The following is a 16,541-nucleotide window of genomic DNA, read 5'->3' on the forward strand; positions in this document are numbered from 1 at the left end:
TTCGTCCTCCATACTTGGTTTTTCATAAGGACAGGGTTGCTCTGAGAACTAATTCCTTGTTCCTTCCAAAAGTCTGCTCAGAAAATAATGTAAACCAATCTATAGACCTTCCTGTGTTTTTCCCTAATCACACCAACAAGGCAGAATACAAATTACACCAATTGGACGTTCATAGACAATTGCGTTTTTACTTGCATAGGACTAAAGATATAAGGAAGTCGGACCAGCTATTCCTTTCCTAGGCTCTAGGCAAACAAGTTCTCCCAGTTTCCAAAGTGACCTTATCCAGGTGGTTGTCTCACATTATTACTTTCATTTATCAATTGAGAAACAAAGAGTTGCCTATCAAACTGAAAGGTCATTCTACTAGGGCTTTGGCCACCTCTGTAGCCTTCCAATCTAGGTTGCCCATGGATATTCTCTGTGTAGCTGCTATGTGGGCAAATCCTCATACCTTTATTGCTAATTGCAAGCTAGATATGGTCTCCAGGAGTAGAGCTGACTTTGGTTACACTGTTCTGAAGAGTCTGTTCCAATGAGCCGCCCAGGATTGTAGGTGCTAGGGACGCTGTCCCAACCAGCATGAACAAAGGCGAGATGGACAACTTAACATAAAGAAGTTATGTACCTACCATAACGTTCCATGTTAGTTGTCTTCATCTCGCCTTCTTTCTTGCATCCCACCCTCCGTCCCCCTGTCCTATTGGATCGAGAGGAGTTTTGGTTTCACTGGCTGAGTGTTTTCTGGTTTGTTTCTTATACTGACTTAGAGAGTATGACAAGTATGCTCAACCTGTTTGCTTGGACAGGTTGATTCTCTGGCCATGTCTGGGGTTAGCTATTTCAAATGAGATCTGGGTAGCTAGCGCTAGGCATCATGTGATAAGAGGTAGCCTCGAGCCAGTAAACAGCTCTCGAGCTATAGAAGATGGCTGAGTCAGAGCCGAGGATCGGCTCCGATCCCAACCAGCAAGAAAGAAGGCGAGATGAAGACAACTAACATGGAACGTTACGGTAGGTACATAACTTCTTTTTCTTGCAGAACAGGTAGGCCAATGTTTCTACTCCTGACTCTTCCTGGTACCCTGAAAAGAGGGCACCTGCTGCCCCATTTTCAATCTATCCATTCTAAACATTTTCCTGGTGATACCAAAATTCAAAATGCTCACCCTCCAGCATCGTCTACCTATGCTCTCCAAGGATGCTTGGTTAGCCACCCTAGACCCAAAAGAGCCTACCTACACATCCCAATCAGGGAATCTTGCAGGAAATATCTCAGTTTCAGGGCAGGATCACTGCACTTTCAGTTCTCTGTGCTTCCCTTTGGCTTATCCACTGCTCCCAGAGTTTTCACAAAATGCTTGGCTCCCCCCATTGCTTTTTGCAGACAAATATTCAAATTTACCCATACTTAACGACTGCCTGATTCAGGCAGACAGTCAGGAAAAGCTGTTAACGCATCTGACCTTTGAAAAGGACCTACTGACCTCCCTGGGGTATACTATCAATGAAAAGAAATCCAAACTAGTACCCATGCAAAAAATTGTATTCCTGGGAGCAAGCCTGGACACGGCATTCCTTACACCAGAAAAACAAACCTGACAACCTACTTCTCTCAACTAGCCACCAGACCCCAGTTATCCACAAGGAAAATCCTGCAAGCTTTGGGGTTCATGGCTTCTTGCATTCTGCCCATTCCATATGCCAGACTGCATATGAGGAAACTACAATGGTACCTAAAAAGCCTTTGGTGTCAACACTCCAAAGACATATATTTTGTTTGATACGAAAAAAATTTCTGTTAAAAGTATTTTCATGCCACCTTTCAAAAATGTTAATATACAGCGATTCTATAATGCTGTTAATTTAGTAATAGAAAAAGAATTGAATGAATTTAATAGAATGAATAAGAATTTTAATTTAACGATGGAGGAATGGTACAAATTAAAATAACTTAGTATTAATGATAATGTTGTATTTAAACCCTCAGATAAAAGGGGTAAGCTGCTTGTTATGAATTCTTTAACGTATTATGACATGTGCATGCAACATTTGAACAATGAACAAATTTATAAAAAAGTAGACATAACAGTTTTAAGCCAGGCTCAAAAAGAATACCGGATGTTGTTGGACAAGGGAGTGAGGTTACATTATTTTTCAGCATCAGATGTAACAAAAAAGTTTGTGAATAAAGAGGGCTCTGTAGCTAGATTTTTTTGTGTACCTAAAATTCACAAGGATTTGCAGCACCCTCCAGGACGCCCAATAGTGTCAGCCATTGGATATTTCACGCATAACTTAAGCTGTCTTTTACATGAAGTACTGTTGAAAGAAGTACTAAAACTTCCATCTTATATAAAAGATTCTTTTGACTTTTTGAAGAGAGTGGGAGGATTGAAATGGAAAGAAAATATGTACTTTGTAGTAGTAGATGTAACCAGTCTGTATACTAATATACAACATGTATATGGACTGGAAGCTATACAGTATTTCTTGGGAGATAATCCCAGAGTACAATATATTAAAGAGTTAGTACATTTCTGTTTGAATAACAACATATTTAAATTTGAGGGAAACCTCTATAGACAAAAACAGGGTACAGCTATGAGGGCAGCTTTTGCCCCCATGTATGCAAATTTGTTTATGGGGTTAATGGAGAGTACCCATATATACAGAAATGCATTTTTTCAGAGACATGTTAAATATTACTTCAGATTTATAGACGACCTCATGTTTATATGTCATGAGGGCAGAGAAGAGGTATCTGAGTTTTTGAATAACAACAGATTTGGAATTAAATATGATCAAGCTCAAGTAGATCCGAAGGTTAATTTTCTAGATATCACCATAGAAGGAGTGATTAATGCGAAAATTAAAACTAAGATGCATAGAAAATTTAATCAGCTGAATTTAATGTTTCAAGCCACTAGTTGCCATCCACCACACACCTTGGCATCTATTCCGTATGGGGAATTGCTAAGAATTAAGAGGTTGTGTAGTGACATGAATGAGTCACATACAGAAGCTGAGAGAACTATAAGAATGTTTTTGGACAGAGGCTATGAAGAGCAACTGGTAATGGAAAGTTGTGCTAAAATTTATGAGAAGCATAATGTTAGTAAGAAAAAAAGTTGTGGGTAACATTGAAGACAGAAATAGGGCTTCAGAAGATAATTTTTTATTTTTCATTACTAAATATACTGTTTTTTTCAGATAGATTTAATAATTTATTAAAAGAATGCTGGAAGTTTATAAAGAGACAAGTTCCTTTGTCACAAGTAGAGTTTAGAATATCTTATCAGATGGGACGTAATTTGCAAGATTTTTTTGGTACATAGTAAATATAGTAAACCAAAAGAGCAGATTAATAAAAAGGTGAAAAAATTGGGCACAGGCCCTTGTGGCAGGTGTTCCATTTGTCAATATATAGTACCTACATTTGACAGAATAAATAGTAAAAAGTTTGCAACATAGGACTGTTTTTCTTGTACAACAAAGGGAATAGTTTATGCAATTAAATGTTCTTGTGATTATTTCTATATTGGAGAAAGCAAAAGAAGTGTAAGCGAGAGGATAAAAGAACATGTTAGGGACATAAAAAATAATAAAATTATAAGTCCCGTAGCAGATCATTTCAATACAGTACACTTGGGAAATACAAATAATTTAAAAGTTACAGTTTTGGAACATATTTCCTTATATTTCGCAAGTGATGATTTACTTAAACATTCACTAAGAAAAAAGGAATCAATTTTTATTATCAAATACAATACTATGCAGCCGTATGGGCTGAATAAAGAACGTCATTGGCAGAGTTTCATGTGAATTCTATTTTAGCTTTAAGAAATTTTTATTCTGCCTTAAATGGTATAATTAGTTAATTGAAATTGACAGTGTTATAAATAGGTATGCTGTGAGTTTGCATTTTACTCTCTAAAGGCTGTTACGGCCGGGGCGCTAGGAGATTTTATGGTAACCTACTGACTTTTACTTCGCTGTGGAATAGACAGACTTTTATTTAAAGAAGAAGGTGTCACTGGTTTGTTGGGACGTGGTTTATATTATTAGTTAATATGTTTGACTTAGGCTCCAGTTTTTCTGCAATTAAAGTGCACGTGGCAGCCATTTCAAAATTTTTATGCAGGTTATACAGCCCTTTCCTTTGCTTCTTATAAGCTCCGCAAAGACTTAAGTGTGTATTCCTGCTCTGACCCTCCAATTAGGGAAATGGTGCCTTCGTGTGACCTAAATATTCTGCCAGAGGCACTAATTATTGTAATTAGCATCTTTAGCTCCATTGAAGTTTCTCTCCTAGAAAACTTTGTTCTTGGTTACTATCACTTCTGCCAGAAGAGTCTCCGAATAACAATCCCTGTCTTCTCCAATTAATTTGTTAGCTTTTCACAAGGATATAGTAAAGGACATGTTAGGACAACAGTATGAAAAATTAGATAAAATGTTGGGGAATCCTATAGTAAAGTATAAAAAGAAAAAGCACACAATGATTAAGAGCACGAACAGTGTACACTTAACAAGCCTAAGCCAGATAAAGAGGTTAGATATTGAGCTAAATTAAGTGGTGACTAAAGTAAAGATAAAGAAAAGTCATAGGTCAAGTACTAATTGAAATAAATGTACTTTTAGAATCCAGACACTGTGGGGCATTCCATCAGCCACTGGGGGAGGATTTCTAGACATCTAGACATGAGAACCTGTTGACAGAAAAACTAATATTGGAGGGCTCCATGCATAACCCGGGATTATTTAGTACCTTCACAGGAGCAGAAGGAAAAGACCTACCTGAGAAGAGAAGGGACCATGAGCTATTAAGGGACCCACGTTGTATATGATCAAGTAAACTAACAATAAGACTTTAAAGATGATACATGCTTGTACTTGCCGTTAGTCCAGATTCTACTTAACAAGAATGGACACACAAAGCTTTCCATAGATATCCCATGCATTTTTTACTACTATTAAATGGTTGCAAGATAGCCTATACATAATGATTCATTCCTTCCCACAAAACATCATCATTATCATAGGTGATTTCAGCTTTAACTGGGGCAGGCCCAAAATGAGTCAGAGAGGAAGGGCAACCACCCTTCTCAACCAAACCTAACTTGCATATACTCCTACTAGATCAAACAGTTAGAATGGAAATTTCACTTTCCTCAACATAGTCCTGATTAATTCCTGAAATCAGCTGCAGACAAACAGCAACCCTGCCTAACTGCCCTATTATCCATCTTCAGCATACAGATAGAAGCAGTCAAATTCCATAATAGATTGATTTTGTTACCCCTGAAAGGCTTGAAACTTAGTTTCTGCATGGACTTGATAACATCCACCAGGAATCGGTGTACAAAGAAAACGGCCTCATAACTCTTGTCAATGTTAGTAGCAAAACAGATAGGGCAGTTACGTTTGGTACAGAAAGATCAGAAGACTGGGAGTTCTGTTACCATCCCAGGTGAATGGATTCATTTTCCATCACTGGAACTGCAGTACAGTATTAGGGGTGTTACACTCCTAAAAATACCACATTTGGATGAGACATTAAACCATTGCTGCATCTACCTGAGCTGGTAGTAGCTTGAATGGATGAAAAGATTCCACAGCACTTATCGAAAAAAGTAAAGTACTTAATTTACAGTTTTACATATTTGCATTTTTTCCTTTCAAAAAACACATTTTGTGTCTTTGTTCTTTATACAAAATATTGCAAAAACACATTTTCTCCTTAAATATAGTCTCATAATACATTCCACAATTTTTTCTTCAGTTTGCTTCCTACTCTACTCTTTCTGCCACACTCGCATTCTAATGTTTCTTAAAATGTCCAGTAAGATCCATTCTTGTTAAATAGTACTACATTTGTTCTAGCATTCCAAATCTCGCAGGTTATTTAGAAATAAATTATTGCCTGTATTTTCATTGTTTTCCACCATTTGCTCTGTAATATCTTTATAGTATCTTATTCACATCAGTGTATTCAGTACTGTCTTTACTTTCCAAACTCTTTTTTTTACATATTATTTCCCACATCTTCTAAACCATCTGACTTGATAAAAACAAAAACAAAAACATGCATTGTTGTTCTATTTGCTTATGGTACTAGCATAACCTTTGCTTCATTGGTTATATAGCATACTTCACTTTCACTCTGGTAATTTCTTGACAGACAAGTTCTGTAAAAAAAAAAAAAAAAAAAAATCTTGACATTTTAATATATATTTATGCTTCAGTTTTCTCCTTTTCATAGCATCAGTAATGCTTCCATTTAAAATTTCCCATAAATTCACACAATAAAACCTTTTCAAAATATTTTCATACCATTCCTTTCTGGCTTATTTTCTGTATTTTGCTTACTTAACCTCCATAAAATATTTTGTTCTTGTACTCTTTCAGCTCCTCATTTACACTATTTTTCTAATTTTTGCTTTTATTTCCCAGTGCCCTGACCAAATCACCCCAGTCAGTACGAGTGCTGCCTTGGTTCTCCTCTGAAAACAGGCTGTTGGCCTAGTGGAAATAATTTTGTTGGCAAATGGTAAATGAATAAATAATTCTCAACCTATGTTACATCCTTCTTAATCCAGTTATAAATACACATTTCCCTAAACAGAAGAGGTTCTACTTGGCTCTGGTTTACTCTGGATGTAGAAAAAAAGTCTGGAGTAAACTATTAGTCTCTTCAGCAATCATAGTCCCTCCTCTTTTACCTTCTTCTCTACACTAACCACCTAACCATATCCAATTTATTCACCTGAACCAGTGTTTCTTTATAATGACCTCCACTCCATTAACATCAGTGATAGTCTTATTCCATTGCACCCTTATAGTATCCCTTTCTATCCTTTCATACATGACATTCAACTATAAGACATCTACAGTAGAAAGTTGATTATCCGAACATCGGTTATCCGAAAAGTCAGTTATCCGAACGCAGCCTTCCAAAGTTTTCGGGTAGGAAAAATCATAAAGTCTGAATATGTAAATGTTATATGTATTCACTTGTCTGTGTTTTTTGAGCTTGTAGTCTGCTCGTGTGAAAAATTTTCTTTATTGTCCACTGAAATCACTGAATGGTTGAAAAGCGTATTCCCTGCATGCAGAAAAAACAAGATTTTAGAAGTTTTTTATCCGGTTCAATTATATGCTTGATTATCTGAACTACCCTATGTCACAATTAGCTCAGATAATTGACTCTCTACTGTATCAATACTCATATAAGTAGTGTTGCAGTCTGTATCTCTAGTTCTGATCAAACCATAAGGTACTCTGATATCTTGCCTAGCTTATTTAACATTATCCTCTTTGCCAAGCTTATTTAATATTACCCTCTTTAATTCCCCAAAAGTTAAACTTAGGTTCATAGGTAAGTACTAGGAAATCGGTCTGCAGACAGTTTCAAGCCTAGCCAAAAAATCATATTCAGAAATTCCCGCTAGCCTCAAGGAGGGTGAGACATGAAAAATGGGGAGAAAATCTGTGGCTGCCCTTCCAGTTATCTGGGTTTACCTTGAAGGTTGCAAGGGTGCTACTCAGCTTGACATGTCATGGAAGTTTGTTCCAGCCATAAATGATACACTGGGATATGAATCTATCACCACCAGTTTGTCGTCTTTATCTGGTGATGAAGGTTTAGTTCCTTTAATTGAGTCTTTGATGTACCGTTAGTTCTGCAAAGGTATAGGAGATCAAATAGGGATGGATCCTTCACAGCACAAAAGGATAGCCCTAGATCTCTAGAGAGAAGTTTGTAAGAGACTGAGTACAGAGAAAGGTCTGCCATTCTGTCATGATAACTGAGATTTTTCAGACCATTGATCTTTTTAATTATGAATTTCTGAGATCTCTTAAGTTGTGATATGTTTAGATAAATACATTCCAAAAAGTGCAGTATATTCTGTAATGGTTATGATATGGTATGAGTAAAGGGAGAATTAAGACTTATCTGGATATAGTGGAGATGCGTTTGGAAATTAGATTGGCTAGATAAAAGGCTTTCCTAACTACTGTGGAGACATGATGGTCAAATGATAAGGAATTATTAACAAACAGTGTCTGATTGGAGGGGGTGCATCTCCTATACGGTAAGTGAAACTGTTTTGTTTACTAAAGTGAAGTATGCTACATTTTGTTTTCAAATTCCCTTCATAAAAAAATCTCTATTGGGACCAAAATCTACTGTACTCATTTCTCTCCCATCGCCTTGTGTGGAGACATCCACCCAAACCCAGATCCTACCCATTCACTCATAACCTTACCACAAACTAAAAAGCTAAAATTGGTCACACTTAATTTCCATAGCATCTGCAATAAAATCACAGATTTTCACACCTGGGTATCGCAGCAGACTCCTGGTATTTTAGCTGCCCCAAAACCCTGTCTCAAGCCCAGTATAAAAGACTGTATGTATTAAGCTACCCTGAACTTCTTATCACCTTCTTAAAGTAAATAGTACCAACAGTATATGTACTTGTATAATTTACATGCCTTCTGGCCAAAACATCCCAGTACTAGAAGATTATATATTCTGGATAACTAAAATTTCCTGTGAAACCATTATCCTAGGAGTTAATATAAACTGGCAAAAACTAACATCTGACTTCCAAACCACTAGTATGAATCTCTTTGGATTATGACAACTCGTTACAACACCAACAAGATATGACAAAAATTACAACTGAGACTTCGTTCTTGATTGGATCCTGGTCTCGGATACAGGTAAATTTATGCTATCTGGCACCTTCCCTAATACCATAAATGATGATCTACCAACATATACCTTTAAAAATACTTCCCATATACCCAAAGAATATCATTATGAATTGCTGGCAACTTAACTAAATTCAACCAACATACCTTTCTTGAATTATTGAAATCTATAAGCTGGTCTTACCTAAAAAACTTTCTCTCTTGATGATGCAGTAAACCATTTTAATACTACATTTCTAAACATCCTAAATGGTTTAGTTCCCCTGCATGTAAAAAATAAATAAATAAACCATGCTACATAGTTATCACAGTCAAGTAAGCAACTAATGAAACATAGGAATAAAGCATGGAAAAAATGGCTAAAACATAAAACCAGCACAAACCTGCAAAACTTTAGGCACCTCTAGAACTAAGTTAAAAAATCAAGCTATTAAAGATAAAAAAAATACTTTATATCAACCTACAATCCACCAATAAAAACAACCCCCAAAAATTCTGGCCATCCCTTAATTCATTACTTGCTCCAGGAACTAAAAACTACCGTAATCCACATCTTGATAAATCTCCTCTTTAAACTTCCACTGTATTTAATACTTATTTTATTGATAGTGTAGCCAGCCTAACTACAAACCGTACTAACCCACAAATATCCTTAACTCATTATTTTCCTAATAGCAGTCCTACAACACCTCATCTGAAGGATAATTTCTGCTTCTCAGCCATCTGCTGTCCAACCCAAGTCCACCCAAGACCCCTCTATAAATTTTCCTAGGGCCTGACTCCACAAACCTCATAAGAAAACTCATACAAGCGTACATTTAGCTCATCCTCTGCAGATAACCTTCTAGCTGAATTCCTTAAATTAGCTGCAGATGCCATAGCTTATTCTGTTGGAATAATTATTAACAAATCCATTACACAGACATATGTTCCAACACTCTGGAAAAGGTCATTCATCATTCCAGTGCAAAAAGGAGGTAAGTCTATCAAAGTATCTAACTGTTGCCCCATTGCTGTCCTACCCCCCCTCTCCAAACTATTATAGAAATGTGTCCATAAGTAACTTCTTAATTATCTTCTGCAAAATGAATTGCTAATCTCAGCATGGCTTTAGGCCAGACCACAGTGTCACATCAGCTCTACTTTCTTTTATGAACAGTGTAAATGATGTTAGAGACTCTGTCAAACATGCCTTCTCCCTATTTAAAGATCTCTCAAAAGCGTTTGACACTGTTTCCCATTCTAAATTCCTACACATCTCTCTGTCATTGGTCTCTTCTCCTCCTCTATCTATTCAACAGACAACACTCTGTAAAATTATGAGGCTCACTCTAACCCTACTTACCAAATTCTACTGGTATTCCTCAAGGCTCTGCACTCAACCCCCTTCTTTTTAACATCTTTATTAATATTCCTCATACCTCTTTCTGTCAAGGTTCTGTTATTCAGTATGCAGACAACTCAACTGTTATCTGCCAGCTCCAACAAAGAACATTTTCTCTTCTCTTGAAACTGGCTTAATAATTCCCAGCTGTTACTTAAACCGCCAAAACAAAATCTTCTACTCTTTACCCCCCTAAAACCCAATCTGTGGACAAATCAAAGTTTAAGATTCACTCACAGAATAATGTAGTAGTTGAAGTAGTTCCACATAGTGAACTCTTAGGTGTAAACATTGATGACGATTTAAAATTAGATATTCATATCTGCAATAATATTAAAACACTCATCAATACTCTATAAGCATAAAACTTATGTAAACATATCAACCAAAATCACTCTTGTAAACACCTACATATTCCCTCCGCTCCTGTATGGATCTGCTGTACTCATCGGTTTTCACATCTTACCCAAATCAAAACTTGAATCTTGCTACAATAAAATAGCTAAATTTGCTACTAGTTCTACGTACTATACCTGTCACTGTACTTCCCTGCAATCCCTTAAATGGCTTGAACTACTTCAACACCTTACCTGTCTACATCTCTTAACTGCTCATAACAATATATATAACCTCACTGCCGCCCTGCCCTTAGTTCTTTTCTTTGTAGTTATATCCCCGCAAGATAGATTCGTAAGAACAGAAGATAAACAGCTCCTCTCCTTGAAAACCTTATAAATCTGCAGGAAACAGCCTTTACTCTATTTGTTGCCAAAGCTTAGAACAACCCTCCCATTAAAATCAGATCAAACCCTAATCTACTGGCCTTTAAACATGCATTAAAAGAATTCTGAATAAAGGTGTGGAACTGCTCCTGTTCTAAATCTGGTTAAAAGTTTTACCATCTTACCCTTCTTAAGCACTAGCATCGTAACCTTCCTAACATGCCTCCTATAGTTTATCACCTCATTTCTCATATCTGTGTAATTTATACCTCTCTATTGCTTTCTCTTTATATTTGTCATTTAGATAACCTTTTCTCCTTCTCTTATTCCTATCCTCTTCACAATCTTATTTCTTCTCTCTCTTCTCACACCACCTTTTCATTTATAATTCAGTCATATTTCAAATTCTATCCACCTTATTCTATTTTAATATTTGTCAATATGTTTATCTCTCTTCTTTTGTCTCATCTGCTTGCCCATTTTGTATCTTTAGTAGTGCTTGTTCATTTTGTAGCTTTAGTAGTGCTTGTTCATTTTGTGTCTTTAGTAGTGCTTGATCATTTTTTTTGTATCTTTAGTAATGATTTATTCAAAATTGTTTGTGTCTTAAATTTTTATCACTGTATGCTTGACTATGAAGTAAATGTATTCAGAGCTTTTCTCCCCGGGCCTCTGCTGAAAACGGGTACTATAGACCCAGTTAGAATTTCCTGGTAAGCAAGTGTCAGTAAATAAATAGGTAAATAGATGCAAATAAAGTCTGAATTCCAGTGAGATCCACTAATGACCACAATCATTGCCAGTCCTTTATTTTGCTGCACGAATGATAAAGAATAAGTTTTAATAGTCACTGATTGCTACCTGTGCAAAAAGCAAAGTTATGTGTCCTCTCATCCAAAGGTTTTCTAGACAACTGCCACAAAGAATCGACAGTTTTCATCTTTAGCAAATAAGACTGTTCTGCTCATGACACTGACATTAGCAAGTAGAATTAAAGACTACATATCAACTTTGTATACCAGTCACTTGATCTTCATCTCTGACCCTTCTCCATCCAGACACACACAGGACTCTAACCCATACCACGTCATCCCTGCCTCTTAGTTAAAGACAGAGTCTCTGTTTATCATATAGGACAACATTTTGAAAAATTACCAGACTGTTTAAGCTCAGTTGCCAAAAGTTTGCATCTTTCCTAAAAATAGTAACACTCATAACTGCTGGGCTTGTCACTTGCATCTTTAATATTTCCTTATCCCCCAGCATTGTCCCTCCTCAGTTCAGTCAATATAAACACACCTTCCAAAACACCAAGAGCAGTAGCGGTCACCAAGCACAAGGAGGATTAAAAATAGCCCCTAAGAATGTTAATAACTTTAATAAATGAACACCTTTTGAATCCTTCAGTCAAGATGAGGCTCCTGACATACTGACTACCAGTGAGACTTTGCTTAAGCAAGAAACTTATCCCTCCTTCTTTGAATTAGCTTTCTGCTGCTTCTAAAATTACAACCCCACATCTCATGAAGACCATTTGCAAACATCTGCCTTCTAGCTAAAACAAATGAAAAACAAAATTACAGACAACTTGTAGACTGTGTAAATAAGTATGACCTATTTTTCCAAAGACAATATAGATTCCACAGTGGGCATTCCATATATTGCAACATGGAGAAACACTTGCTAACCTGTCATCTCTACCTAAACCTTGAGTATTTAAAAATCATCAACCAATGTTATCTTCTCCCCAGACAAAAATTATTGGGTTTTGGCAATAATAGTTCATAGTTCAGTAGCTAGATGATGGATCACTCTTTCATTGTCATGACAGCTGAGTCAGTCAGGCAGAAGTGCTTTTACTGCTGGTGTACCACACTTGGAGTCCTCCTCTTTTCTTTACTCATTAATAGTCTTCCTACCTTTACATCTTCTGTATCAGCCTTCACTTTAATGTGCTGTGCATATATTGTCATTATTTTTAGTGTAGCCACACCAATAGCAAGTCTTTGCAACCATTGCAAAGCTGACTAATAAAATGCCCCTTCGGATCCATGACAATAAACCAATATAATTAACACCTCTAAATCCACATGCATATGTTATTTAGAACTAATGAAAAACTGAAACAGTGCAGATAATAAAGATTTATGATATAAACTCCACCCCTGCCAAACAAGTTCAAGCTCCAAAAATACCTACAGATTTGGTTAGTCACAGTTCTTCTTTTGAACATCACACTGATCTATATTTGATAAGGTTTTAAAAAAGCTGAAATCATATTTAATCTCTGACATCTTTACTTCAGAGTTAAGAAGAGTTCTAGCAGTTAGATTATGTGCTGCCTTGATTCCCTTTATTTCAGTCTGCAATACTGATGCTATTCAAACTGTAGTAAATAAAGTATTGTTGATGTATTTCTTTATCCAGTAGATTTAAGCATTGCTGTTTTACTTGAGACCTAGATGGTTACCAGTCACTGTATCAGCTGCATTTATGCAGTCATCCTTAATCTTCAAACTTTTTCACTTTAACTATTCTCGTTTCTGTTAAATAGATTAACTATTCAGCCTTCAATATTTTCTTGGAGCACAGAAACATGAGGCCCTTACTCTAAAATGATGTGGTTTGTGGTAGTTCTGGGTAAGAACATTTTCAGTAAAACTTCCACTGCAAATTGGAACCAGTTTCTTTCGGACCTACTTAGTACATTTAACTGCATAATGTATAGAGCTAAGTTTCTCAGGCACCTCAGAATTACATGCGGTTGCCAATACTTCCATGGTATTGTGTACATTTTTCTGATTACCACCCAGCATACTATTTTCCTTTGTGTTTGCAACCCTTAGCATTAATTATACTCATCTTCCAGTTTGTTTTACTGCCCCTGTGCCTTTTACTCCTTTCTACACCTTTCAACTTCTCATTATTTTTTTTTACTTCAGACACTATACATTAGGTAGTAATACTATACCTATTAATGTGATAATGATGTACTTCACTGGCAAACTATATTATCCTTTTCTAGAATGTAAACACCAGTGCATCTTCTTTAACAAGATAAATGTTTAAACACATAATTCAGTTATCTTAACCTCACTAAACCAACGATTCTGCTATATGTTGAATGAATAATTAATTTTTGCGTCTTTTAACCAACTATACATAAATATTTGTCTGTGGAGGAAGTATTAATTTCATTTATCTCGTTGTACTCAGTTTGCACATATGATTTGTTTGTAATCATTTTTTACTATTCATATGTATAATGTTTGCCATTGGTTCAGGTCTATGATGCAACCAACCTACTTACATAGTTAAACATGTGGGAGGAATAGACAAATGTAGGTTTTGTAAAACAGAATTGGAAACAGTTGCACACCTTGTTGCTGGTTGTGACATACTAATGGCAGAAGGACTGTATACTGAAAGGCATAATAATGTGGCAAGACTGTTGCACTGGGGATTGTGCAAACATTATAATATTGAAGAAGCTGAAAAACACTGGAAACATGAGCCACAAAGCATCATAGAAAATGATGAAGTCTACATGACATGGGATCACCCATTACCAACAGTTCAAAAGATAGATGCGAGAAAACCAGATATAGTGGCCCATGAAAAGAAGACAAAAGTAGCATTGATCATTGAAATCACTACACCCATTCACTATAGTATCTTGTGTACAGAGAGACACAAAGTCATTTAAGTATCAGGATTTGCAGGCAGAAATGAGAGCAGTGTGGAAGAATGGTACCCAGACAGGTCCAATAGTAGTAGGAGCAACGGGTCTTATAAAACAGAATCTACAATTGTATTTAGATACGTTACGATACATTTAACTGTGTACAAATTGAAGGAGTCATTATTGCGCATATTGCAGGTGCTAAGAGCACTTCTAGCTGACAGCAAAGATTGAAACAGTACTAATTTCATGAAATTTAATCATACTTTGACTTAGGAATGGGCTCCATTCCTGTCATGGTATTAGAAACCCAAAAGATTTGGCAAAATTAAGAAATTAACAAGTAAATTAAAATCAGTGTGTGTCATGCCAGGATATGTGTGTTCCCCTGAGCATGTGATAAATATTTTTTACAAATGTGTTAAGCTGAGGCTACCAGAGTTTAATCACAGTTTTTTATCAACTGTTGATAGCTTGTTTGTCTTCTGATGTGGTGAGTATGTACTTGTTTATCAGTCAGTGCAGTGAAACTAACCATTGGTATTGTTTTTCTTGTGTTGAAGATCAAAAAGGCCCTCGAACTTTATGAACAGCTTAGGCAAAGAACTGGTGTAGTTATTGTGGGTCCAAGTGGTGCTGGCAAATCAACACTTTGGCAGATGTTACGAGCAGCACTGAGCAAGGTTGGTAAAGTGGTGAAGCAGTACACAGTGAATCCCAAAGCTATGCATCGCCAACAGCTTCTTGGCCATATTGATATGGACACAAGGGAATGGTCTGATGGGGTCCTTACAAGCAGTGCTCGTCAAGTGGTACGAGAACCTCAAGGTATGATTTTGCTATAGTATTACTAACTTCTGTGAATTTGTACTTGTTCAATTATTTTTAAATATTTCCAAACCGTATACATTTTATAGTGTTTCTGTGTGTTCGTGCAGTAATGATCAGAGAGAGCCCTATGCATAACACAGCCAGGCACTTTCATCCCTTGTTCAGATTTTGCTGCAGTGAATGATGAACAGTAGTGATATAGAGGAAGTGGTGTCTCTGTTGCCAGATTTTCAACAAGGAGCTTCATCCATTTGTCTGCCAGTCTGTATCTATCCACTTCAGAGCCATGATCTTTCATAGTTTGTAAGTTGGATGAGGCTTCAGATTATGCACTGTCCTAGCCACCAGAGAAAAGTCCTGGATTAATGCTTCCATGCTAAAAAAGTAACAGCTGACTTTGACTGTGTTTATTTTAAATGTGTTAACCAAGCTAGAGCATTGATCTCACCAAGGTTATTTTGGTCTCGGTCCTGGAAAAACATACAACCCTGAGGGCATTTGAACTCACAGTCCACCCACTTATGCGCAGAAGGTGTCATTTGCAGGTTGAACCACAAAATCAGTAAAAGCATACAACCCTGAGGGGAAGTGGGACCCACAACCCTTGATGTTGATGTAAGAATGTCTATAAAAGGAGGAGGAGATTTTCCTCTTCTATTTTTCCTACTGCTGTGTTAAAATGGAGTGTTCTAAAACTTTTTTCACAATTTTTAGAATTATTCACAGTTCACAATGTTTAGAATTATTCACAACTTTTCAGGCTTTATTCAAAGTGTTATGTTTAATTTATTATGTGGTTCAGTAGTAACTAACTTTCTTCGTGTTGCTTACCAGTTAGTTTGTTTTTTTTCAGTATGTCATAACTGCATTTCCACAACTGTTTTTGTGGAGGAAAGATGATATCCGAAGATGAAATGAGTTGTATGCCTTCTGACTAAGAACACACTCTCCCAGTCCCCATGTCTTAGGATCTCAGTCAAAATACCATCTATTGCAGAGCAAAAGTACTAAGGGAACATCTGAATCAAAAGAAATGAGACAAGTCTGATAGTCATCATCTCACTTTGCATCCTTTGAGAAAAGGAAATTGCTTCAATTTCAGTCACCATAGTAGGGAAAGGACCACTGTAAAGATTAAACAGTAAACAAGTTCAAGATGAAAAGTGCTCAGTCCAAAACCAATAAACAAAAAAAGAGC

General features: G+C 36.5%; 1 protein-coding gene across 2 annotated transcripts in view; it reads left to right on the top strand.

Annotated features, from left to right (window-relative positions):
* The window catches only part of DYNC2H1 (dynein cytoplasmic 2 heavy chain 1), a 6,555,988-nt gene that overhangs the window by 3,136,861 nt on the left and 3,402,586 nt on the right, over positions 1-16,541 (top strand). For both annotated transcript variants that reach the window (XM_044072582.1, XM_044072581.1), the window contains one exon: positions 15,076-15,340. In XM_044072582.1, coding sequence (XP_043928517.1) covers positions 15,076-15,340 — 265 coding nt within the window. The remainder of the gene's footprint in view (positions 1-15,075; positions 15,341-16,541) is intronic.

The sequence above is a fragment of the Protopterus annectens genome, chromosome 5.part0 (assembly GCF_019279795.1).
Source record: "Protopterus annectens isolate FY-2018-M chromosome 5.part0, PAN1.0, whole genome shotgun sequence".
Lineage (NCBI taxonomy): Eukaryota > Metazoa > Chordata > Ceratodontiformes > Protopteridae > Protopterus > Protopterus annectens.